We start from the raw sequence: 27,103 nt of genomic DNA on the forward strand, positions 1-27,103 counted from the left end.
GGATGTGAATCTGCAGGGACTCAGCTCTGCAGCTGGCCACTCTTTAGTCTGCACAGAGAGCACCATCCATGCCCTGTGAGATGAAGCCACATCCCAGCAAACATCAGAAAATACCCTAGCAGAGCTGAGTAGTGAACAAACAGAGCTTGGGCATGTGAGCGAGCTCCTGCGTGTCAGCTGAGCCCCAGGAGCTGACCTTGTCTGCCCTGGCTCCTGTTGGGGTTAGATGAAAGTGGCTTAGGCTAATCTTGCCTCCTGAGAGCTGGGACAAGTCCCAGCCCACAGCTCATTCCTGCAGCTCAGCCAGCACAGGGTGTCCTGTTCCACCAGAGCACCAAGGGGCTGAGCCAGAGCTGCCCCAGGTCTGCCCCAAAACCAAAAAGAAGGCATGAGCTGTTGCAGCTGGGTGTGGGGCTGTGAGAAAAGGGCTGTGAGAGAGCCACCGCCCCCCTGACACACAGGGGAGAGCAAGGACACCATCAGGGAAAGAGACAAATCAGAGGCCCAGCTGGTGTCCTGCCTCCAAGCTTGCAGGTAAGCTGAACTCAGTTTTTCTGCTGTTATGGTCTCTCCTGATGTTTGAAGGTACAGGATTTCATGTGTATTTTTTTTAAAGAAATACCTTAAAAAAACTGACTAGATTTCCTGAAGATGACAATAGATATCTTTTCAGTCAAGAGACAGCTTAATAACACCTTCTGTAGCTCACTAACCTTTCTAGCATGGTTGGGTTTTTTTTCCCCCACAACAAATTTAAGCATTTGTTAAATCCCCCAGTGTTGTGACTGAAACAAATCCCCTGACTGAATATCACCTCGTGGAAGGAGCTGGAACACCAGCTTGTGTGGGACTGTGTTCTCTCCACCAATACACTCAGCCACACAAGTATAAATCCTCTATCTCCCCAGCTGCCTGATGGTGAGAGCAAATGCAGATGTTAGAAACAGCTGTGTCTGCCTGAAATGACTGCAGCTGCCCCCCACCAGCTCTTGATTTACTAAGGCAGGCTCGCCAACCCCAGAATTTATAAAATTGTTCCACATGGGGAGGTTGTGTTTACTTGGGGGGGGGGGGGGTCGGGGGGCAAGAACGAACGCTGCACCCCAAAACCTCTCAGAATTTAAATCACTTCGCGAGTGATTTAAAGGCTGAACACGAGATGGCGCCAAGTCCCTGCAGCAGCACCACCTAAATTTGGATCATTTCACCTGTCTCAGGTGGAATTCCACCTACGGCAAGCAACCGCATTCATGGCTTGCTTAAATGTTTTTTAAAGTGCTGGACGAAAGGTGTAATAGGCTTCTGAAAGGCTTTATTTAAGGACTGCATGTGTCAATGAAAGCTTCTGGAATAAAAAGGGAAGACTGGGGAAAAAACCCCCAAACTGCTTAACAAGTGTAATTCTCTCTGGCAAAACCACCTACATATTTAGGAATTTTTTAAACTGTATCATATGTGTTCTAGTAAGAAGATTTCTATATCATGTGCTCTTCTAAATGATGACAGAGGGGAAAAAAAATTCTGTTTTCATATCAAGTAGCTGTAGCTAACATGCAAAATCTTATTATACTATTTTCTAAATGCAGAATTTCTACTTTTATGCAGGGGGAAAACATCTTTATTCAAGCTCTCAACTTGAATGTTTCAAAGTCATTCCACCAAATAAGATAAACCACAGGCATGCCTTAACCACTTAAAAAAAGAAAGTTTTCAAAGGGTAAGAGAAGATTGTGCTAGAGGAAATTGTTGATGTGAGTGGCCACAAATCTCAGCTAAAGATAAATCAGGCTGTACTTTCTAGTGAGACATAATGGATTAGCTGCATGGAGTCCATGGGGAAGGATTCTCCAGCACAATATTTCCTATCTGCTGCTGATTTATCCCATTTACAGGAAAGGAAATCCCTGAGCATTTCAGTGGGTCACTTTTTTCAAAGAAAAGAGATTACACAGTATTGCAGCTTTCACCATCCTGCATCATAATATTTATTTGTTGTTTTAATGCTGGTGTTTCCTGGCCTGCACCTATGAGAACTGTGATTTTGCAGGAAGCAGTGAAACCATACAGCGACTAACTTTTGTTGTAGTCTTGGAGAAAAGATTTCATAAAGAAGGATGTGAAATCTTGTGAGAATTCTTGAGCAAATTGATACTAAAATATCTGAGTGGTTGGGACTGAATTCAGCCTACTTTGGCGGCAACTAATTTACTCTCCTTCATAAACAGGAAAATTACAGCTTCATAAAAACCTTTCAGCAAATATAACAGCAATTTGGAACATACTGAAAAGTGATGTATCAAAAGATGATTTTTTTATTTCCTGCCTTTGAACCACGAGTTTCTATCCAGGAGCAGAGCCATTTAGAGCCTTCATTTCAGAGTCTGTTTTGGCCCTTACCCCCCTCAGGGACTATGATCCATTTTGCCACTTTTCTGCACAATCCAGGAACAGGACAAGCAGCACAAGGAAAGAACCCCTGGATGCATCAGCCTAAGCACCATCCAGGCACAATTGCAGGATCAGGAATCTGGCCTGAACTGAAACTCAGCATTGCCAAAGTGACCCAAAATGTGACTGTGACACTGAGGAAGAGAAACTTGGTCAGGTCTGCTCAATAAGTTTTAAGAACATGAGAATAACCCTGGTGATTAAATCTCATCAGGATAAACTGTGGAATCTCACGTGGGAGATCTCACAGATAACTTTGGTTTTTGAGATGGAAGCAATGAAGATGGTTGGTAAAGCCATGTCCAGCAGTGCTCTGCTTTGGGGCTCCTGACTTGTTTTTCTCGTGGGTCTTTTCCGAGAAGGATGATTCTGCTCTCCCTGAATAAACCCCATTGTTACATAAGAGAGGCAAAGACTCAGCACAATGCCAGCTTTGTGACAGTCATGGGTCTGCACCACTGCAGCAAAGACACAGACCACTCTCACTGAAGGGGCCACTTCTGGAATGGTAATTAGCCAAAAGGCCAGCACAGCTGAGGGAGAGCTCCTGGATCCCACTACACTGAGAGAGGTGCAGAACTGACTCACATATTACAATGATAGTAAACAGGATAGACAGGACTAACAAGCTCAAGGGAGCCCAGAATTAAGATTCTCTCTGCTTTCTGGTGGTGCAGCAATATTATGACAAACAGTAAAGAAGCAGAGCTGTAAAATCATGGCCCATGAACAGACAGGGGCTTGTGCTCTGTGCTCAGCCTCCCTCTGCTCCTGCCTGCTCTTCCCAAGGGCGTGGCAGTAATTGCCTCCCCATTCCAGGCCCTTCCCCTGTACTGGGGCAAGGCCATGCTCGCCTTCCCCAGCCCTGCCTGACGCTGCTTCTCCCAGAGAAACTGGAGAGCAGCATGTACCAGCAGGGGCTTGGCAATTGCAGGGCAGGAATAAACAGCACTGGAGGAACCCTGAATCTGTGTGGCTCCCAGGTGCTGCTTCTGTTGAGTGGAAAGCTGTCCAGACACCTGTCCTAGACCTTCTGTGAGTTGGGAAAAAGGACGGGAAACTGGGCTGTTTTCAACCAAGTTTTGCCCAGATTGATCTAAATTCCACTGACTCTTTCCCAAATGGTTGAGCAATACTCACCAAGCAGTGCTGCCCAATAATTTTTGGTATCAGTATTATGAAAGATGCAAATGTTATCAACCTGTGTAATTTTCACCACTTCTCTATGTGACCTATTTAAGAGGACTACCTCAAAGTCAAGACAAAAGACAAGAAACGTTCAAAAGCCAAATTAATACACAGCCCATGGATCCTTGCCAGATTGAATTATTCTTTGGCATGTTCAGAGACATTTCAAAGGCATTCTACTTCACTTCCCATTTTCTCTCTCTCCCCACCTTGGGCATGTCTGCTCTCTACATGAGGTCCAATCCTCTACCTGGAATATCTGGTATGTGATTCATAGCCTTGGTGTTTTGTGCAAGTTTAAAGCAAAACTGAAATAACATGTAATTCTTCCCAAGGTCAGAGAGTGGCTCAGCTGGTAACAGGGAACAAGTTTTAACACCCCAGATACACTGAAAGATTATTCTAGGCAAAAATAGATTCTAAAACTGAGAAAAGTATTATAAGGGACAATATTACCTAAAAAAAACCCGTGTATTTTAGACATGCTTAAACTATTTCGGTGAAAGATATCATCGTGCCAGAAAAAAAGACAGCAAACTAAGTGGTTGTATTTAGTCCTCTAAATACAACCACTCCACAAAGAGTGAAAAGTGTGCGTTAATTGCACTCTATGTGTTTGGAATCTCTTTATCTCACTTCCTGTAAGCAGCTACTTTTGTTTAGCCAGCTCCACAGAAAACTGACATCCCCAGAAGCACTCAGCTGCTGTGAAAGAGCTGTGCCAGTACAGCACAGGTGACCCCTTTGGTGAACAGAAACCCTTTATCAGATTTTTGCTCATCCAGGCGCCCCAAGTCACCAGGGAACTCCCAATGACCAAAACTCATTTTTCATATTCCTACAAGTGACCCTGGAATCTCTAGAGACCGAAGAAAAGTTACACTTCATGAGTGTGTTTTTGTTTAACATTTGTGTACTTGGAATCTTCCTGCACTTGAGATTTTTTTCAGTCATAAACAGAGCATTAGAGGCTGATTTTTAAGCAGGAGTCAACAGGGGGGATTATATGAAATCGCTATAACAATATCAACTACCTATGCTGTTATTTTACTAAGAGAATTAAAGTAGGTGAGAAGTGCTTAAAGTAGAGAAACACCTGATTTTTAAATCTTTGGAGTAGTTGGTGTTTTTCTCAGTCAATACTACGATGTCCGTGTTAACCTGGAAAACCCCCGAGGCGGAGGAAAACGCACCAAAAAAATAGTAATCAAAAAAATACGCGTGGTAGCGTATACTTTCGATTCCAGCAATAGTGAAGGGGGGGAACGCTGTGCAGAGAATCCCTGAGCGGAGGCATTCCCTGGAGCACCTGCCCGCGCGGGGGGGCCGGAGCGCCCGGCGCCGTCACTCGGGGGCGGCCCCGAGCGCGGGGCTGGCATCGGGAACGGGATCGGAACGGGAACGGGATCGGGATCGGGACTGCAAAGGGATCGGGCTGCCTGGGAGGACCCGGCTGCAGCCAGCCGCCCGAGCCCTCGGTGCGGGAGGCGGCGGAGAGCGGTCCCGGCTGTCCCGCGTATCCCGGCTGTCCCGGCGCTGCGGAGGCACCGCCGGGCGCGATCAGGGAGAGGATCAGAAGCAGGAGCAGGATCAGAACCAGGATCAGGTCAGCGGGCTCGGCGGGCCCGGGCTGTCCGAGCAGGGGCCGCTCTCGGTGCTGCAGTCGCGCCTGTTGCTCGCCCCGCTCTATCCCGCCGGCAGCGGGGCTTTTGAGCAGACGCGGCTCCTGCAAGGTAAATGTTTATTCTCGCGGCGGGCAAAGCTCCGACACTCCAGTTGGATTGGTAGGTCGGTAAATAAAGCGCTTTGTTGGCGCAGGGCAGGGGGTTCAGCAAGCGCTGTCAGTGATGGCACCCAGCTGTAGCCGAGCTCTCTAAGGTGGGAGCCCCCCCCTTCCTCCCCTCCCCAGGCTTTGACAATTAACTATAAAAAAACGGTGTGTGGGGGTGTCACAGCCGTGAAGAGGAGGTTGTTTAAAGGGTATTCAGGACAAAGTAGCTGGAAGATGAAGCTGGCTGTTTGAGTAGTACAGCGATAAGGAAGGTAAGGGGATGTCAAGTGATCCCCAGTCCCATGGGCTAGCGCTCGAGGTTCGCGCTGCTGGGATAAAGACACCTCCTCCTAACATTTGCAAGAAGGGTAAGGAACCACCCTCCTTCGTTTATTGTCCTTTGCTCAGCTTTGCATGAGGCAGAAGAAGATGCTGAGTATCATTTTGGCAGGTCAGCCACGGCAGGTCTGATTGTGCGTGGGTGAAGTGCAATGTGTACTTTTGAAGATTTGCATCTACCACACTGTATTTCCACGGCCAAAAAGGTCGTTTGCAATTTCAGATTTTTAATTTTAAGGTTGTTGAAGGAGGGGATTCCCTGAGGGGCACTTCTCTGGGGTTATTTTGTTGGCTTTTTAAAAAGGAATATATGAACAAGTGCATAAAAGGCTTCATTGTGAAACTTCTATGGAAATGTGGAAAGAGCAAGTGGGAGAGCAAAGAAAGCAAAGAATTCCAACTTTCCATGTTTATTTATTGACTCTGCCTGTGTTCCTGATTTTTTCTTGCATCTGCTGTATGAACTTTAAAACCACTGAATCTTTACATTTCTCTCCAATCTTTCTAATGGAGAAATACTTGGAAAAAAACTTGGTATACCAGGAAAGTGCAAGGTCAGACTGGGACAACCATAATCAAATATGGGTTGTTGGTTTTTAAATGATATGGGTTTTCCATCCACTTGCTCATGATTCCAGTTGAGAACAATTGTAAAGGCCTCTTGAACCTGAAGGCAACCTAGTGTAAGTTAAAGAGAGGGAGAGCTCAAAAGAACCTTGGCTTTATCTTGAGGACAGGTATAGCTTGGTACCTGAATATGATGGAAAAAAAAATCATGTGTAATAATAATAATATCATTTATAAGGTACAAAGTAATTTCAAGTCCCCAGTAACAAGACCTAATCTGAGGGATAACTCAAGACTGGTCTCACCACTGACTGCTGGAGTTTTTTTTTCTGTTGTAGAGACACATGACTTGCCTGTAACTCTTCTGAACTAATGTTAGCATCGCTTTTGAAAGCTTAAATGCTTTATTTACCTGAGCCAGGTAGTAATTAAATGTCTTGACAAAATATATAGCAGCTTATCTGTCACCCACCTGGGATTCTGCCCTATGGGAAGCCCAAATTAAAGGAAGGGGGCAGAAACTGGGTTGATCTGTGTGGCTGGAACGTGGTAGGAATTGAGCTGGGACTGTTGTTCCCCTATTCCAGGTTCTGTGGCTGCTTTCATCTCCTGTCCCAGGAAGCAGAGGGCTTAGAAGGATGGTGCCAAGGGCACTTTCTGCTGCTGCCATTCTGGTTTCACTCCAGCAGATAAACAGGAAGGAGGTAGGGAAGGAATAAGTAAAGATGAGATAATAAGAGTTATTTCACCCTCACACCTCCTGTGTCTGATCTCATTTCATCTTTCTTCATGTGGCATCAGCAGTGTGGAAAAGGGATCAGTGGGGTGTGTGTGTGTAGCAAAGGGAGAATGTGTAGGTGTAGGCACAGACCACAGGATTGCCCTCTGGGTTCTTGAATCAGTTCTCCCATTTTCCTGTCATGCTTGTTACACTGGGTCAGGGCTTTTCTAGACAGACCATGCAGGCTCTGAGGCAGCAAAATGTGACTCCATGTGGCAGACAGAGTTGGAATGGAACATGGGAGGAGGACAAATGGACAAGAGTAGAATGGAGACGTTAATAATCACCTTCCTCAACGTGCTGATTGTGTCAGCAAAGAGCCAGGAAAGGCAGAGGGACTCACTCCTGTGAGTGCAAAAGAGGAGAAAATGAAATAGAACAAGAGACACTGAGCCACATCTTTGCTACTCCATGTGCAGCTCTGCTTCCAGCCCTCATTTACCTCTCTTGTTTCCTGTTTGCCTCTTTCTGGTCTCTCCCCTCAAAACAAACAAACTCCCATAAACCCCCACAAGGCACTCATCCCCAGACACTGCTTTCACTCTTATTAGGCTACTCAGAGGCAGACCAGAAACTCATCTGGTTTTCCCTGCAGCTAGGGATTTGTTTGAGCTCAGGCAGCCTTGACCTGGTAAGATTAGCAAAGGACTGTGTTCACACAGGTAAAGCAAGGCCTCAATAGGGCTCTGCTTATTAGCAAAAAATCCACCTTCCTCCTGCTCCCTTCCCCAGAAAAGACATTTACAGCAATAGGAGGAAACCTCCTCCTTGCTTTAAAGTCTGTAATGTGATGATTTAGTTTGTCAAAGCAGAGAATGATAAATAAGGAAATGTGTTTTATGATAATGATCACTCAGCGTAAGTGCAAAATCATTGAACGTGCTGTACAAAGAAAGGCTTTTCTGTTTTCCAGGGATACCCAAGGGTGTGGAAATAGCAATGCAGCAGAAGGTGACATTGTTTAGGGCAGTAGATTAGGACTGTCACAAGTCACTTTTCTATCAGTGAAGTTGCATCACTCCAGTCTCTGGAGATGTTTCTCATTCCTGTTTGCCACCCCATTCCCAGAGAACACTTCAACCTCTCTAGGTGTAACCTTGAAAATCTCCTCAGCTACTGAAGAGGGTTTAGCAGCAGTGGATGTCCCTGGAGGGACACTGATCAGTTACCAGAGTTCTGTAGAGATATGTATGAAATATCTTTGCTTCAGTCAATACCCTGAGATTGGAAAGATTGAGCAGTAAATTAAGTTCTTTAAACTACCCCCAGTTTGCTTTTGTCTGTTCACTGCTATCAACTCACCTCTTGCTTTGAAGATGAAGAAACTGAGAGTCCCCCTTTGCTCAGTCTGCTCTTTACCTTTGTCTAGGCACCAGCTCTGAGGTGATGTCTTTGATAACCTGTGGCAGGTTGAATTTCTTCCCTTCTTCTTTCTTCCGCCTTTACAACATTTTAGTTCTTCTTTTACATAGATGCACATTAAGCAACAAAATAAAGGTGCTTTTTTTTCTTGTAGCTAGATGCCTCTGCCTATATGCTTTAGTGTGGCATTTTTATTTCAAGTCTCTCTGACCTTGTAGCATTACAGTTACCTTTTTTGTTTCCATCTTCACATGTTTATTTGCTATAAAACCATTTCTCAGTGGCACTTTGCTCTTATCTGGTAATTCATTGATGCAGAGAACAAAGCAGTTAAATTACAAGGATAATTTCTTTCTGAAGCAAACACAAAAAAGTAAATGCTGGTGGCACTGTTGCCATTCTCAAGGTAAATTTGTGTTTATAATGTGCACCTGCCAAGTTCCAGTGTAGTGGTTTAGAGGATTTTAAGCACAACCTGGGTTTTGAACTCTGATTTGATCACCTGTACAGCAAGATTTTATGACTATTTTGTGGTTCACTAGTGTTTGTGCAAAACCTGTGACTGAAACCTGCTGAGAGGAAAAAGCTGTTTATTTCCATACAGATCAAAAAGGAAAATGTGATATCTTCAAATGCCGAAACCAGAGCTTTATTTCTCTGTCAGATCATCAACAAACAAATGAGGAGCCATTAGTGGTTTTCTCAACTCTGAGTATGTGATATATAAAATACATTCTGTGTTTCTCTGTTTAGTCAGATTTTCCAGGTTAAATCTGAAGTAACTGAGGATAAAAATTGAGGATTGAATGCAGGTTAAAATAGAGCGCTTTATAGAGGGGTAAAAATAAGAAACCTGATGTGACCAGACAGTGTAATTCAAGGAATGGTAAATAATGGATCTGACTTCCAAAAAGTTGCAAGTATGAACTGGTGATTGTAAGAGAAGCCTTTGGCATACCACCCAAGGAAATGGTGATAAATTGATGATGGTTTCCTGAAGCAGATGTGAATTTGGAGAAAACAGATCAGCTGATTCTCCTTCAATGAAACCCTGCATTGGTTTGGAGGGCTGAAATCAGACTGAACACCCAAAATTAAGAAAAAGACAGGTGCAAAGGATGCCTGTGTTCCAAGTCTTGCTTATCCAATGCTGGCCGTGAGTGTTGTTTCCATTAGAGCATCAGGAAGTGTGTGAATATTCATAAGGAATGATTCATTTGCTGCTTGGGTCTTCATAGTCTTTAAGATCAACAGATTGTGTCAGTTTAAGTAATTAGTGAAGATAAATCTAAGCTTCTGGATTTCCATCACTTAGAGTATGGGAACTCCTGTTTTACCTTATCCTCTTCTGAAAACAGGTCTGGTTGGTCTCTGCATTTAGAGATGACTTTCCTGGGGTTGCCTCCTTTCTTCTCTATGTACTGCTTATACCAAAAAAAAAAAAAAAGAGGACTTTTATTTCCAAGTTGCACTATTTTCAACCCAAAGTTTATTTCAGAAATCTTATTTGGACAGGGGAAGGTATTTGCCAAGTGTCTCTTGAATATAGTGAATAATATTTTTATTCCTCTACAGTGCAGATGGCAGCATCTGCTTTAATAAAGCATAATCAGAACATCTTATTCTAATGGCATTGCAGTAAGATTTATGAGTGTATTTCTGGGATGATCATAAACTAGTGAACATAATCCAGTCAGCTCCCAAACAGAAGAATTCTGATGTCTCACTCCAGACAAAAAATAAAATTCTCTACCAAACACCTTGGGGAGAGAACCTGTTTCATGTGGATAGGTAGGAAACAAGAACAAACCACTTATGAAAGTAGGATATGTTATTTTCTTAGAGTGTGTTCATTACTTCAAGAAAAGAAAATATTAACTTCATTATTTTGCTTTTTCTTCTGATGAAATCCTCTGTAAATAAAATAAAAATATATGTACAAAGTTTTTTAGTATTAGTACAGATTATATTAAACCTGAAAGTTTGAGTCACAGGCATTATAAATTATTAGTTAACTATTTCTTGAATTAAAACATTCTTCAATTTAGAAAGGTGGATGCATGCAAAGTAGAAATGTTATCTGAAATTGTAAAGTGCAATTTTCAGTCTGCTCTGGCAGACTTTGTACGTATAAAAACAAAATCATATTAGAACCTTTTGTCACTAAAAGGAAGTTGTTCCAACAAGCTTCTGTGCAAGAAGGAGGTCTGCTCTGGCCTGCTTTTGCAGAGCGTGGTGCTGCTCTGTTGTGAAAAATACTGAATAACTCTCAGTAGTTACTCACCCATATTGTGTGTAAAGCAGGCAAAGATTAGACAACTATTTCAAAAATTGTGGTCCAGATCTGTTATGCCTTGATTGCCTACTTCATTTTAATTAGGAAACTAGGTAGCATCTTCAGTTTCCTCTGCAAATTGTGAAGCACAGCTGGTTCTCATTTAACTGGCAAAAGGCAGATTTTAGAAACCTGCTTTTTTACTTTTTTTAGCATGAGGAGAGGAGTTTGTGTTCAGAGTAAATGGTTTGTTATAAAAGAAATTCATACTCTAAAATGTAGCTGGGATTCACCAGCCATTTGTAGTTTTTATTTAATCAAAGCTTCTGATTATCCAGGACCAATTGCAAATGGGAGTAGCAGCTGCTCACTTTCTTTGGAAACCCAGATTTGGGTACTTAGAAGAGCTTCTAAATTAGTAGAGACTGATAAAGGTGCCATACCAGGCAGAATGTTCATAAATATAATTTTACTGTAAATGAATTTTATTTGCTTTTTCTTAACTATAAAGAGAACTGTTACATGTTTACAGCACAGTATTGAAGCAAAACTACCCCTTATCAATAAACAGGAAAAAATGTCTTCATGACAGAACTGTATTTCAGTGTTTGCCAATATGACCATATTCTTCTTTTCAAGTAGGAATGGACAGGATCTATATTATTTTGGGATTAATGAAACTGTCTTGAATATTTCCACTTGGAGGTTTGAAATCAACTGAAACAAAGGGGACTAAATCTCTCTGATAGCAAAACAAATTTTCCTTGATAATTTAATAGAAGAGTATAAAGATGCCACAATTACTGATATGGAAGCAGACTTTGATCCATTTTCTGGAAAATTAAATAAACTGAAGAAACTGATAGTGAATTCTGATTCTCTTTCTTCTCCTGAAATAGTAGCAAAAGAGAATGTTATCCAACAGATGGTCATTTCAATACTTTAGTCTTTTGTCTATATTCTATTTTTATTTTGATGCAAATGGCCCCAAATGCAAGAAACTTCTGACAAACTTTTCATGCAGGCAAAACAGCTGGTAGCTGTTAGGGATTAAAGGGCTTTGCAAGTCAATAGCCTGAAATAATTTCATTTTGTGCCTGTATTAATAAACAGGTCAAATAAAGGCATTGTTATCAAGCATTAAAATGCTTGATTAATTTATTACCTCAGGGAACTCTATAGGTGTTGACCTATATGAGGAGACCAAATATGAGTAGTAGGACTTTCAAATAGTTCTTAAGAGCTGCTGTGAGTCCTAATATGATATGCTCTGGAGCAAGACAAGGTGTGTAAAAGCCTGGCAATCAGCATGCCCCCAGGTGTCATTCCTGGTTTATGACAGTGCATTTTATGACTTTAGTGCCTTGCTATGATGCCATTCAGGGCCTCTAAAGTAATGTAAGAATTCTTTTTCATTTTCTGCTCTGTCAGTATAAAGGTGTCTATTTTAGAGGCAGTACAATTTGACTAAAGTATAATATATTGTTTTGGCTACAGTTATACTCTAGCATTTGGAATTTTTCTATTTATTTCAACCATAGGAAAGAGTGCTTGGGACTGGAAGTAACATGCAGTAGAGTTTCAGCTGGAGTTTTATTTTTTTGGCAAATCCTTTTGTGTCATTGTTTGCGTTCAAGTTGTTAAATACTTATCAAAATACTTATCTGGAAAGGAATCTAGAGAAATCCTGTGTGTGTTCATTATAATGGTTTAACTTGTGGATTTTTCATGCCCTAAAAGTGGTGGGAATTCAGAGACTAAAAGGTCTGTGGTATTGTCCACAAGGGTCACAGGATGAGGGAAGAGACGAGAAAGTTGACTCCATGTATCAGAAGGCTTGATTTATTATTTTATGATAGATAATATATTAAAACTATACTAAAAGAATAGAGGAAAAGATTTCATCAGAAGGCTAAGCTAAGAATAGAAAAGGAATGAATAACAAAGGTCTTAACCGAGACAGTCTGGGCAGGTGAACTGTGATTGGCCCTTAATTAGAAACAACCAGATGAGACCAATCACAGATCCACCTGCTGCATTCCACGCAGCAGATAAGAATTGTTTACAGTTTGTTCTTGAGGCCTCTCAGCTTCTCAGGAGGGAAAAATCCTAAGGAAAGGATTTTTCATAGAACATGTTGGTGACAGGTATCCTTTAAATATACCCCAGTGATGGATGATGCTGACAGCATCCTAAACTTCAGCTGTAAATATGTATGTAAAAACTGAGTTTGTGAACAGGTCTGTTCCTAGGTTCAGCTCTTGCATTCAGTTGATTTGCAAAACTTCCAAAAGATTTCTGTGTCTTAGCAAAATCTGTGAGCCAAAATGACTGAACTGGAATATGGAAACTTTAGAGACTTGGAAGGGGAGGCTTGAAAGTTTTACTGAGCAGTCACTCTCTATCTGGAAATGACACATACTTCCAGAGTTTTGCAAATTCAAAAAGGCTTCCTGATGCATGGAACTGCGGCTTTGCTTTTTCTTATGTCTTTCTTAGTCTCTCATATCATGTATAACATATAAGGAGAAAAATTTACATTGATTTGGCTTATCCTTGCTAAGATGATTTGACATGGAAATGTATTCATTTTACATTTGTATAGAACTTGGAATAAATCCCTTGAAATAGTTGGCAGACACTGCATGATGGGCTCTGTGGGTGGTTAGAACTTGAGAACACCTCTCACAGCTGGTACTAAAAGGTGCAATATATTATTACAGGACAATTTGGGCATCTCTTTTGTATCCTGTGCCACAGGAGTGTCCCTTTGTGGAAGCAGCCCAGTGAGCACTTCAGAACTCTTTTTAAGCCTATAAATCTTTTCCCCAGGTACTCAAAATTGGATATACAATTGTTTGGGGTTTTCTTATTATCATATTTTTGCCTGTTTTACTTGTTGTGATAGACTCAAAACAGTAGCAGTGCACACAGATGAGAGTGAGATACAAGAGCTGAGCACTTGGGTGGGTTTTCAGGGAGGTGAATCCCTTAAGAGCCTTCCCTGGGTAAATATGTGTTTCTTGAGCAAATACAGCCTCCATCAAACAGGTCGCTGAGGAGGCCTCTGTGTCTTGTCACACATTCATTGTGACTGCTCCCTGTTCCCTCTGAAGTCAGCTTCTGGTTTCAGTGCATGCCTGATCTGTCTCCGGGCACCTTGGTATTCACTGTTCCTCCAGGATTCTCTGGAAAAACAAGGATAAATGGCAGTGCATTCTTCTTGCCACCTGTAATAATGTTTCTTCAGCTGGGGGATGTTACATGTTTCTCTCACCTCTGTGAATCTTCAGAGTATTAAATGTTGCTCTTGGATGTCCGAATGAGTAGCATTTAATGCTGCGAGACTCTTCTGTCTGTCTTGCAGCATTACCTATCTGTATAATGCCTTTTTTTTCAATATTAGAAAATCATGTTACTCCATTAAGTATGGAAAGCAATTATGATAGGAGGCTGGGATTTAAAATTCAGCTATGATACAGATACTTTCTCAGTGTTGGCCAGTTCAACAGGGAGTATGATGTCCCACATTCTGAATAATGGAGGAGCAAAACCAACAAAATGTCATTTTAAACCAAGGTTTTACTTCCTGTGAACAGTTTTTGCCTCTTGGTTATTATGTCCAGGTGTTGGAATGAGGAGTTACTTGTCCTTAGAGTTGTCTTGTTAAAGTTTAGGGCTTGATGTGATCAATGACTTAGGGAAAATTTAACAAAGCTTGAGAAGGATGTACCACTGATAGTGGGCACAAAGAATGCAGAATTTACAGGCTACAGGGATTTGGGGCAGAATTTCCAAGATAAGGAAGAAAGTAACAAAGCCAACTCAGCAACTAGTGTAACTCTGCTGTGTGTGTGGGTTGGTCTCTGGCCCACCAGGTGAAATAATAACCTATTGGGGACAACAGTTATACCTATTCTTGGGGCAAAGAAAGAGGAAAAACTTGAATATAGCTTTTTTCCCAAGGATATTTTCAATAATCTTCAAGAAGCAATCTATATAGGAATGTTTTGTTTATAAGGACAGACATTGAACTGGCACAGCTGTTAAAATTTACATTATTTGTGGATATGCTGAGTAATGTGGGATGTGGTGCTTTTCATAGGGATCCATTTGCTCTTCCCAGTTCAGTGCTTTTAATCCAAGTGGATTCAATTTTGATGAATTTGCTGTTTTAGCAGAATTATGTTTTCCTTTTCTTTGTTTCCCACAGACACTTTCCTCAAAATAGCTACTGAAGCTTCAATTTATACAGAAGTGCTTGATACTGTCAGTTCCTGTTAGTATGAATTCAACATATTTGTATCCACAGATGCAGGTTGGGTAATATCAGACCAGCCTAGTGAGTGTTATTTATAAATTGCTGCACAGGATGTTTCAAGGGGGGAAAAATACTCATATGAAAATAAATTTTGCAAAGTCAAAAAGTTGATTTTTAGTGCACATTCATCTAAAGCTGAATTTAGACTTCACAAGAGCCTTCATGTCACACTTGTAAAGCTGAGGGAAATTCAGGAGAGAGCTTTATAATCAGAGTAACCCAAGAATAGATAGTTTTGAAATAATAAATAATCATAAGAAATATTTTTCTTCATTGTGTCGATGTTGAGCTGTTTTTCTGTGCAGTCTAACCCAGACCTCAGGGTTTTTTACCTTAGATATCTTGTGGATGAGAATTACCTCTTTGGATTGCAGGAAATCAGTTTCCTAGCTCATCAACCCTGCCCTTTATTCTGAGGTGCTGCTGCAGAAAAACCCACCTGGGGTACCTCAGCATCCACTGGTGCCAATTCCTTCCCTGATCCTCACCTTTCCCAGTGTCTCCCCATGTTAAGGAGAATTTAGTGCTCTCCATTCTTCTAAACCTCTCAAGTGAGTTATTTCTGTAAAGATCTGTGGCTTTGACATGGAAACATTCACACCTCCACCTGTGTCATCATGTCATTCTTATGCATCTTTCTAAAAATCAGAAATGCCCTGTACCTTGAGTGATTCCCATGGTATTCCAAGGGCTCTGCCAGTTCCCTGTGCAGTGTTTGCTCCTTGTTGGCAAGGCTGCTGATTGCTACAATGGTCCTAAGGAACTGAAGAAACAGAGAAGATTGGAAAATTGGACCTCCTGCATTTCTTTGAGACAGAAGATCTTCTGGCCCTATGTCACCACTGTTTAGTTTATCTAAATTTTTAGGATTTTTTGCGGTGACTAGCTTTGAAAATTTTCCTTATATCTACCTAATCTCTCTCCATTGCTGTCAAGGATTTGTCCTCTGCTTTACTCTAGGGCACAGTTAATTTGTGCACGAATTCTTTGTTAATTTTTATTATAATTCCTCACCTTCCAATTTACCAGAGCATGAATTTATTTACATGATGTGGGGTGGGGAGGAAGGTGTGGTCTGAGCAGTTTCCCAGGCATCAGAGCTGAATTTAAACAACCTCAAAGACCTCATTGAAATGTTGACATTCATGGAAGAAAATTCAGAGCTGTGGCCTTGAGGCCAGTGAGATTGAAAGGGAAAATAATAAAAAAAGCCCCACAGTTTAAAATAAATGTTGAAATTTTGAGGATCTAACTTTTCTTAGTCGTAAAACTCTCTGAACTAGATATGAACTGCAATACTCAATCTGACTTTTGTATGTGTTTATTTTAAGAGCAGAAATGTTCATATTTTGGCTCAGAGACTTTCCTCTCGTGTATTTTATCAGGTAGTGTTTTGTTCAGCTGAAGTTTATATCCAAAATATTTATTCATTGTGTTGCCTTTTTTTTTTTCATTTTAACTAGTTAGATGACAGAGATGTGAACTAAAATAATTAGACCTTTTGGACTTAATACAGTAACAATTTTGGTCTTATGAATTAAGCTATAACATTTTTTCTTTATACTCCATGTAATACAGAAAACTTCAGATATCTGGTAACAAAGCAAAATTAAATAATGAAGGGCTTTTTTAAGCTTTTATGGACAAATTTTAAAGCACCACTGAAGACTGAAGGGCTTCCTGCAGTTGCTGGAAGTGTTACAGAGGAGCTGAAGAGAGCTCACTTTGCACATGCCATTCTGTCAGCGTCAGCTCTTATTTGCAAGGATGAGACTTTGTGCAAACATGAGTCAGGAAATTTGGTTATGGTACCAGGAGGAGCTGTAACTCAATATCCATCAGCCCTGTGGAGGAGTTGCTGTGAGGTGATCTGTGTTTTAAAGCATCAAGTATCAGTCAGATCTAGCATTTTTTTTAAGGGGGCTTTCTTTTTTCCTTCACCTTCTGTTCCTCCAGAACTGATATTCAGACTTGTATTAGCAAACTTAATGGGTTTGTTTTTGAAAAGAGATGTTTGGCTTTGACTTTGCCAGTTTATAGTGCAGTAAGTTTAGCTATGTATTTTAAATCAAAATATTTAGCACATTATGTGGAAAAGCATGATTCTTTTATGCCTGTTGCTCTGACTTATATCAGTAACACACAAGCATGGCTTTTACAGTGCCAAGGTACTTCACTTTAGGATATCCCCTCATATAAGGACCCCCAGCAAGATGCTGAGTAAAGACTTTAGCAGTTCTGCCACCTACCTGAAGTGATTTGCCATCAGGTCTTTGTTCAACTTTGGCTAATTAATATTTCTCTTTAGAGCTGCCCATTCTGCCTTCCTGTGGGCACTTCACACTTTCCAACTCAAAATAAACTTGCTTTCATTCCTAGCCTAGCTATTCTTAAAAACCCTCTGAAGTAGCCTTGATTTTACTTATTACAGAGTGGGTAATCAATGAAAGAAGAGGATTTTTACCTTTCTGCCTATTTCAGTGAAGCATATGAAGGGGAAATAGAGCTAGTGCTGTCTGTATTAAGAAATAAATGAAATTTAAGGTAGAACCATAGAATGGTTTGGGTTGGAAAGGACCACAAAAGTCATCAGGTTCCACCCTTCCTGCCATGGGCAGGGATGCCTTCCACTGTCTCAGGTTTCTCAGAGTCCCATCCAGCCTGGCCTTGGACACTTCCAGGGATCCAGGGGCAGCCACAGCTTCTCTGGGCACCCTGTGCCAGGGCCTGCCCACCCTCACAGTAAAAAATTTCCTCCTGATATTGAATGCAAGCCTACCTTGCTTGCCCTTTGGGCACTGGAAAGCTGCTGGAAGGTCTCCCTGAAGCCTTCTCTCCTCCAGGCTGAGCAAGCCCAGCTCTCCCAGCTATCAGATAAATAGGATTTCTGGCTGGAGAGCCGTGGAGGATCCTGCACAAGTGGCTTTTCTTAGGCAGTCATTCTAGTGACCATCAGATCTTTTCCCTGGATTGCTAGTTAGGACTGAGGATTACCTTAATTGGAGAGTTCCAGCAGGTTCTCAAAGGCCAGGATCCAAACATGAATTTATAACTTTTGTAGCTGATGGAGACATGAGTTGGAAGGATGAATCAGTGGCTGTGCTCCTGTCTGGATGCTGCACAGAGTGTGGCTGAGGAAAAGAAAGGTGGGAAAGAGAGAAGGAGGGGGGGGACTTGGGCAGATTTCTGCATTCCAGGGCAGGAGTCATCCTGCAGCTGAAGGAAAGCTTGGAGGACTCCTGAGCTTATCCAAGGCACTTGATATTTCATTATGCCATTTAGTACAAAGCAATGTATTACTTAAGTCTGAGTATTTAAAGAGTTTACAAGCATGTACTTATTCATCCTAGGAAAAAAAAGGTGGTGGTAGTTAATTATTACATGTGTCAGCTAAATGTGAGAGGAATTTGTAGGCCACAGACAAGGTCTGGATTTCTGGAGTTTCAATCACAAACCACACCCCTTGTAATTGATAGAGTTGATAACCTCATTATTATGAGCAACCTTGGGAAAACATCTGAGTTGCCTGAATTCATGTTGCTCAAATTCTTATCTCTGAGCAGCTGCTGGTTCAAGCCAGGCATGAAAGATTCAAATTTAATTAAGGCTTTTCATAGTTCGGAAGAACATCTTGCTCACAGTGAATATGTCTGTTAATTATGTTCCTTTGGACACAGTAAGTTATAGTTTTACATAGAGAATGTAGGCTAAGAAATTTGCAAGGGATATTGGCTCTGAGCACAATAGTTCTACCAGAGATTTTTCATTTTATTTGGAATGCAAATCTCGGACAAGAACGTACAGTGCAAAACTATCTTAGCAAAATAAATTTCAGGAATTCAGGCCAGTTTGCTCTGTCTGCACTTCCTGGAAGATGTCATTACTTAGGCAATTATAACAAACAGGGTTGCAATATCTCTGTGGGCTGGGCTCTAAATTAATATGAGCATGTGGCTTAGAAGGGATGATAATAATTTAGACTTATGTCTGCTTAACAGTAAAACTTCAGCTATTAATAGCAAGGAATTATCACTGGTTGGGCAAAAAAGTAAAGTCTTTTCTTCCTAGAGACCTGAAAAGGTGAGTAGCCTGGTTCTTGTATTTTGCTGGCATATGAATTAATCTAATAAATCTTGAAGGTTAGAATTTGCTAATATTGAAGCTGGTACTGTAATGTGAGAGGTAGCTTTTGTTCAGTCCTTACCAAAGCTGAAAAAACTTTTGTTTTAATATATGTATATATTTACATAAGTAAATAAGTCATGGTGTTCTGCATATGTTGATGTCATTCACGAATGAAAACTGTAAAAAATATTTGTAATTAAAATACCAGCAAATAGATGGATCCTGTTTGAGAGGCTGTTGCAAGTGTCTTGTTATTTAATAATATTTTTTAAAAATCCATAGTTGAAGATACTTCTATAGAATTAGATTAGAAATGGTAGCTGAAAGCCCAGGAGATCTAACATGCTCTTTTCATAATACTGCTCAGAGCAGCCAAACTGCAAGGAGGGAGTGTCTGGGAAAGTGAGACTTGCCTGGAGCACACACAGCAGGTCTGTCTAGAAAAAGATGTCAAGCAAGTAATATTACATTATCTCTCTGGAACAAAGAATATTGCTTTTATTAATAAATCCTTGTTTGATCAGCAGGTTTTGCTATAGCTTAATGCAGTTAGGCAGCAAAGCCTCAGTGGGTACAGGTGAGAAAATAGGCTGGCTGTGGAGGCAGGGAGGAGACTGGAGATTCACTTCTGGTGGAGTTTTTCAGCAAAACTTCATGGGTTTTGCCAAGGCTTTGATGGGAGGTGGAGGTTTTTCCATCAGTGAATTTTCAAGTTTGTAATGCAGTGTATCAGCGTTTTCTGGTGCCTTTGTCACTGCAAGTGATGAAATACTATATCAGATGTTAACATGACATGTAGTCCTGCATTTCTTGTTTGAACAGCCCTGCACTGCTCCAGTGGCTTTCATCACAAATAAAAGCATGGAGTGCAACATAGAACTAGAAACTATGCTATATTTAGTGATTTTCATTCTTTTTCTGCCTTCTGACTCTGAGCCAGAAATTTGCTGCCCTGATTGCCCCACACAGCTGGTGGCCATGCATTCCTGGGGCAGTGGCTGGTGGCATGGGAACCTTGGTGCCCCTCTGGCACCTGTTTGCCACCTGTAGGTGGATTTCCTGTCACTGAGGTGATTATTCCCCGTGGTATGGCTGCTTTGAACTAGAGGAAATACTGCAAGGAACGAGGATCATTGCAGCTGAGAGGGCTTCAGTGGCCTGTGATGTGGCAACAGAAGATGGAAGTCTCCCAAAAACCAGCAAATGGAAGCAGCAGGATCAGGGGGAGTGTCTGGAAAGTTCACATGTGAAAGAAAGCACTCTGAAATTTTAAGTTTATTTCAGCCGACTTAATGACTTTCCAGATTATTCTGAGCACAATTTATGTTATTTCCAGTGCCATTAAATGAAATATTTGGGTGACACATACTTTGGTTACATTTAGCATTGCTTGTACTTAAAAGATTATTTTGACGAAAAAACTGAGGGAACAAAACCACTGATTCATTTCCATTAATCTGAGCCTTGGGTGACAGTGAGGATGAGGCATTCTCACATTGCTCTACAGATCAATGTGATCTGAAGCTAAATTGTGGCTTACCCACTGTGACAAGCTGTAAATGGCAGAGTTCAAATGAGAATGTTGCAGTTCCTGACTCATTCCTGCATCTGTCTCTCTGGGTCCTGGGGTTATCTACATTAACTGGAATCAACATGGGATGCTGATAACACAGAGGTTCCTAATAAATTAGATTTCTTTGCAGAAGAAACCTATTTCTTTGAGAAAAACCCATGTCTCAGGATTGTTAGTTTTCAAGAGAATAAAACAATTTTTGTTGGATGGTACAAATTTTCATTGTAATATTTTTTCAACTCAAACTACTTGAATTCTTAGCACAAGTAATTCCCTGATAAACACATATTTGTGGCATTTCAGTAGCATTGGAATCATAGGCCCATTGCATTTACACCTACACACAGCCTGAGTTATTTGAAGGAAATCTGTCCATTGTCAGACTAGGTGTCTTTGGTGGTAGCTGCTAAAATGGAACAGTTTTAAACGGCAGCCCTTACAACTCGCTGTGAAAAAAGACTGAATGCTGAGAGACTGAATTGCAGCTTTCATGGAGAAGAAATCAAAATACTGTGAGCCTTTGTGGGCTCTGTGGGTGCTGTGAGCCGTGTTGGAGCCCCGTGAGCTGCATGCACAGGAGCCATCCCTGTTTCCTCTCTGAGTGGGCACTGCTCTCGTGCTTCAGTGATGAAGTGATGTGCAAAAGGGCCTTATTCCAGAGGGGATTTTTTCACTGGCAGTGAAATGGACTTAATAAATTCTTCTCCCCTTTGAAATGTCATCTGTTGGCAGCAGCAGCTGCTGCTTGACTTAGAGTCCAGCAGCACCAACTCACAAGCAGGGACTCATTCTGGAAGGGTTTTCTCTTTTTTTTTTTTTTTTTTTTTTTTTTTTTTGTTATCCCCAGTGTCAGGTGGTAACATGAATTTATTTAATCCTGTTTTCTAGTAGCAGCAGGAAATTCAGAGAACTCATACCTGGGGCATTTTGGTTATTTGAACAGAAAAAAATGAGATTTTTGGTGTCATGAAAGAGATGGTGAAAAGACTGAAGTGGGATATAGAAAGAAGGAGTAAAAAATATTTCAGAATTTTCTTTAATCTTAAAGCAAAAATCAAAAAGCAGACTTCCTACAGATTTCTGCTTATAGGAAAGACCTGTTCTGCCCCATGTCTTCATTCCTTCATTGAACCTTAGTCAATCCTTTTTTTTTCCCCACAGAGAAAAAGGCTGAAATGCACTAAACTTTGAATCTGGGGAACCATTGTTAAGGATGAGGAGCAGGAGAATCTTGGGCTTCCAGTATTTGAAGTTCTTTGAGATTTTTTTATTTACATTAGACTGTTTTAGTAAAAATCTCTTCAAAAAAATGAACTTCCAAGTCATCTATCAAGAACAGGAACAGGTTGTTGGTTTTTTTTTGTTTTGTTTTGTTATTATTGGGCTGTATTTTTGTATCACTAAAACTTTAGCATGGATTTTGTTTGTGTAGCCTAATGCATAATGTGACAGTGACATATATTTTGCCATCAGGCTATTTTGTGTAATACATATGGTTTATCCTGTCTTTTCAGTAGAGGGAGTAAAGATCTGAAGAAATCCCAGAGGATGGCTTCTGATGCCAGTCATATGCTGGAAGCAGCTTTGGAGCAAATGGATGACATCATTGCAGGTACAACAATGCATTATTTTACACCACACTGTCTTGAGATTTAACTATGTCTGGTTTGCTTTTTAATAATTATTCCCACTTTATCAGGTTCTCTGACATGCAGATTTCACTATTCACACTCTGGTTCAATAGCTGTGTGTAGAAAGCTGAAAGTAAATAAAGGAAGTAAAATAAGCCCTACAATTTCCCCTCAGACAGGTAAATGTTCAAGAGAGGTTTGCTTTGCTTTAAACCCTCAGCTATGTGGCACCATCCAAATGTTAGTTTTGTATTTCAATATGTGTTAAAGTTTTCACCAAGTCTTCTGGCTTGCTGGATAATTTAAAACTGCATCAAAAACATGCACATAGAGATATATAAAAATGTGTGTATACATAAAAACATACATAATTTTTATTATGCCCTGGGGTTTGTGCTCTCACACCATGCAGCAGGAGCTCCTTAAAGGAGTGTCAGGGTAGGGCCATGATCTCACTTTTGCACAATGGGAAAGAATTCACTAAAGCTTCATAAATCTAAAGAGTGACACCCAAGCTGAGCCTTCTTCCCTGGTGATGGAGTCAAAGGCATCAGCTGCAGTTGTGCTGCTCCTTGATCTTCTTCCTGCTCTTCTAGGAAAGCTTTCTGTCCAGAGACTGATATGGGGCTTTAAGTGTCACCATCGGGCTAGATCACTATCCAGGTTTTTTAGTTTAAACAATCACTAGGGTTTGGTTTGTTTGTTTTTTGCATCATCATATGAGTCTTTATTCTATATGTGGAAGCTTTAACAAACTGCTGAGATGCACAGAACTGTAAACATGAATATGGGATAGATATAACTGAAGTGACTTTTTTTTGCCTAGAAAAAGTTCTAGGTAAATGGGAAAAATCACACATATTTCCTTGTCCTAAATGCAAAACCTTACTCTAACAAGATTTTAACCAACAGAAATTAATTGGGATTTATTTTTTTTACACCTAGTAAAACACCATAGGTAGGGAAGCATTGAACTTCCCTCAGATGTATAAGAAAAGCAAGTCCCAAACCATAATTCATAAACTAGAGAACTGCAATACTTTTTGGCCACTGGGATGCCATGGAAGCTGTGCTCAGAAATCACCTGCACACAAATGGAACTCAGTGTCTCCCTTCTGTGGTGATTTATACACAGCTCTCTGCACACTCTGGGGATATCATGGATGCACTGGTGGTTCCACTCTGCAGAAAAAACAAGAGACTGAAAAAAGAGTTACTCTATTTAAATTGATTTTCAGATTAGAGACTTTTTTTTTTTCCAGGAGCTATCAGTCGTGAGGCGAGTCCTGGCTGTGACAATAGGTGTTTAGTGCTGGGTGTTTTTTCATGGTATGGAGAGATATCCCCCTAATATGTGGTATAACTGATTAAATAGAAATATATGACAGCCTAAGAAAATAATTCTTTTTCCTAAGTTTGTTGTCAAAAAAATAATTGAGGCCAGAAGACAGCTTTTTTTATGGTTCAGTGGTTGGTTGGTTGATTTTAATATTCTATTCCCTGCTCCTTTTTCAGATTGTTTGTGCCATACCATTTTAGGGTTTAATCTTGATAAATAAGGAATAAAATTAAATTTTTCCAGGCTTTCAAATGACATCACTTTTACCCCCATCACTTGGCTGTCTTGGTGGTGTAGAGCACTAATGCAGAGAAGCAAAGCAGATGCTGGAACAACTATTCCCTGGAAATCAGCTGATCACAGCTGTTCTGTGTTGGTGACCAAGCCCTAAAGTTAAAAGATTCAGGCATAAATAAACTCCAGTGGCAAGTGGAGTTTATTTCCACAGTGGTCATGAGCAACCTCTCCAGGAGAGCTGACTCTGTGACTTTGTATTACTTATATTTTCAGTCTGATGTCCACTGATAGGCAACATAACATTGAGAACAGGCTTATATAAAGATATCTAATGGGAGAAGAAACAAAATATTTCCCATACAGTGCATCTGTCAAGCCTCATGGATGTTAATTGAATGCTTCCCATATGATTTCAGTGTTATATCTACCTGTATTAATACAGAAACATATTGATTTATTCCTATACTTATGGAAAAACCCAGTTGTTTGGAAAGGTTGTTGACCTTATTTCTTTATTATTTTCTTTTACGAGGAATAGATAAAACTTTTTAAGACAGGTTAAGTCTGTTGTCATTCTCTTCTAGCCAATGTTCTGTGTGTTCTGGAACAATTTCTTGCATATTCTGGCATGATTGAAGGACCAAGTAGATCTGCTGGAGTCTATACTTGGATACAGCTGTTATCCCAATTTGTCTGAAACTGAGGCACAGAATGATAATTCGAGTTTGGCTCTCCCTAATTCAATCCAGTAAGCTTCTGTATGCAATTTGGGCAGGGACTGGAGAACAGGAATGGTCTCTTGTCCTGTGTGGTGGTGAGAGAAAATAAAAGGTAGAAAACCCCTTTGAAAGGATGACTGTAATACTGTACTGAAACTTTCTAACATCCTTTAGTTACAAGCATGAAGAAACATCAGAGCAAAAAAATACATGTAGTAAAGAAGAAGCTGACAGCAGTTAGGAATTATTCAAACAATATACACCATCAATAACACATGTGAAATTAGATAATTATCAAGCATTAAAGCACTGTATGTCATCCCAGAGTTTGCAACAGCTGATAAGCCTCAAATCAGTGGAGAATTGGGAAATCATGTCCAGATAATGATTCTCCAAGCCTACTTTAAAAAGGTTCAGCTGTCATATTGATAAGGTCAAATTGCCAAGCCAAAATGATTTGAATGTTATTTTTGATGCAGAAAGCATCTTAGTTTGTTGTCAAACACCCATCCAGGTAGAGCTTCAAATACGGGAAAAATCATCTGTACAAATGTAGCTGCTTTTAGAGTTGAAGGGAAACAGCAAAAAGTCATTTTTTTAAGAGCTTGTGCTATTTCAATTCACTGTATCCAGATTCAATGGACATCTCGAGGATTCAAAGACCTAAATTTACCCAAGTAAACTTTCTTTTGCAATGAGGCCTGAGTGAGTACTGGGAGAGCCACACACTTCTCTTGGGCTCAGAAACTTCATCTTTAGGCACAAAGTTAGCATTACTCCAATTTTAGAGAATTGAGAAGTCCAGAGATGTATATCTGACATTGTTTAACTTTTGAAGCTTGAGTATAAATGTAGATATACAAAAGGGGAGCATCCTATGTCTTTAATCAGCCCTCACTTCTTTTGTTCTCTTCATTATCAATAAAATATTGGATTGTGGCCATTCAGGGTAACAGCTGGGTATATGCAAATATATATCACGAGCATTTACAGATTTGCACTTTTAGCCTTCCAATTCTAGAAGTCCTGCCTCTTGCTCCAGGAGGTAACATCTCTCATACATGATTCTGATTAATCCAACCAAGAACTCTCACTGCAGCCTGCGCTCATTCTCAGTGCAGCACAAAACCTATTAGTGCTCAGACTGCATGAGGGGAGGGTTGTAAGGCAAGATTAACAAATTGAATTTCACTGGGCCTGATCAAATTTGACAGATAAGTCAGTGTTCCCAGGTCATTTATGCCTGGGTACATCTGTACTGATAACCCGCCCTCATAGCTATATAAATTAGGCACGCTAAATGATTAGCCTTATTTGACTAAAATAGCAAAAAGGGCTAATGTGATTGTCCATGCACATCACTTAGCCATTAGCTGGAGTGACTTGCACTCCAAACAGAGGCTTGCTCTGAAAAAAAGCACCATATATCAGATCCATCTACTCACTCTTTATTTAAGGTGCGTGACTTTGGCATTGCTTCCCTCTGAGCTTTAACCAAATCATTATTTCTTCTTTTATTTAGCTTGTACCCATTTATTAAGATGTGTTTCTTTATAGGACTGTAGACTTTGGTTATTTTTCTTTGCAATATATCATAGCAAATTAATACAGTTTTTAATTCACAAATATTTTATAGTAAACTGCTTCTCGCCATCATCAATTTGTAAATCCATTATTTCCCTTTGTGATTAATGACCATTAATTGTAAAATCTAAAAACTCCCATCACAATATAGTTTGCTACAGTGTCTCCAAATTCACCAAGTCATCAGTGTAATTGCAGAGCTCCTGCAATTATTGCTCACTGGAAAATAATGAGAAAGTTAAATGTGCAATCACATACTTCTGTATCAATGCTTCAGTATTAGCACAGAAAGATGAAAAAGTAAATACAATTAAAAAGCTGAGCAAGGAGTATTCATGTTTGAATTCCCTTCTCCTGAGCTGGCTGAATGTTGGTGTTCAGCTCATGGCTTTGGCTGCTGTGTTAGAAACCCAGCACTGTCCACAGCCTTGCTGGAAAAGGAGCCTCCAGAGGAAATTGTACTTCAGAGATAAACAGGCTTTTAGTTCAAGTTTAATGTATTTTCCTCATGGGATTTACCAGCCAGAATTTGAAGGAGGAGCTGCTTGTGGGGATTATTAAGTCACCTCTAATAAGTGATTAAAACTTGGTTTCCACACAAAAAAAAAGAGCACTGCCACTCACTTGAGCTCCTTTGGATGGGCTTTAGGTTCAGTGGAACAAAGTTTTCACTGAGTTCCTAGATAAATAAAAGGAAATCACAATATCTCCTGGTGACCTCATCCTTCACCCCTGAACAGCCACATGTCATCACAGGATTCATTCAGTCTCACAGCACTTTAACTGAGGAGGATGGACCCCTCTGTTCTGCTTCATGAGGGATTGAAGTTGTCCAGACCAGAC

The 27,103-nt window shown here is 40.5% G+C and overlaps 1 protein-coding gene across 5 annotated transcripts in view; it reads left to right on the top strand.

The window, feature by feature from the left end:
- Positions 1–519: 519 nt before the first annotated feature.
- Positions 520–27,103, top strand: part of PPFIBP2 (PPFIA binding protein 2) — a 97,274-nt gene continuing 70,690 nt past the window's right edge. For 2 of the 5 annotated variants that reach the window (XM_018921986.3, XM_050974888.1), the window contains exons 1-2: positions 5,117–5,369; positions 22,265–22,362. In XM_018921986.3, the coding sequence (XP_018777531.2) occupies positions 22,299–22,362 (64 nt within the window). In that variant the 5' untranslated portion in view covers positions 5,117–5,369; positions 22,265–22,298. Of the gene's footprint in view, positions 535–5,116; positions 5,370–18,990; positions 19,133–22,264; positions 22,363–27,103 lie in introns of those variants that run through there. The other 3 variants (XM_018921988.3, XM_018921992.3, XM_018921987.3) reach the window with 3 other exon arrangements.

Source organism: Serinus canaria, chromosome 5 (genome assembly GCF_022539315.1).
Source record: "Serinus canaria isolate serCan28SL12 chromosome 5, serCan2020, whole genome shotgun sequence".
Classification (NCBI taxonomy): Eukaryota; Metazoa; Chordata; class Aves; order Passeriformes; family Fringillidae; genus Serinus; species Serinus canaria.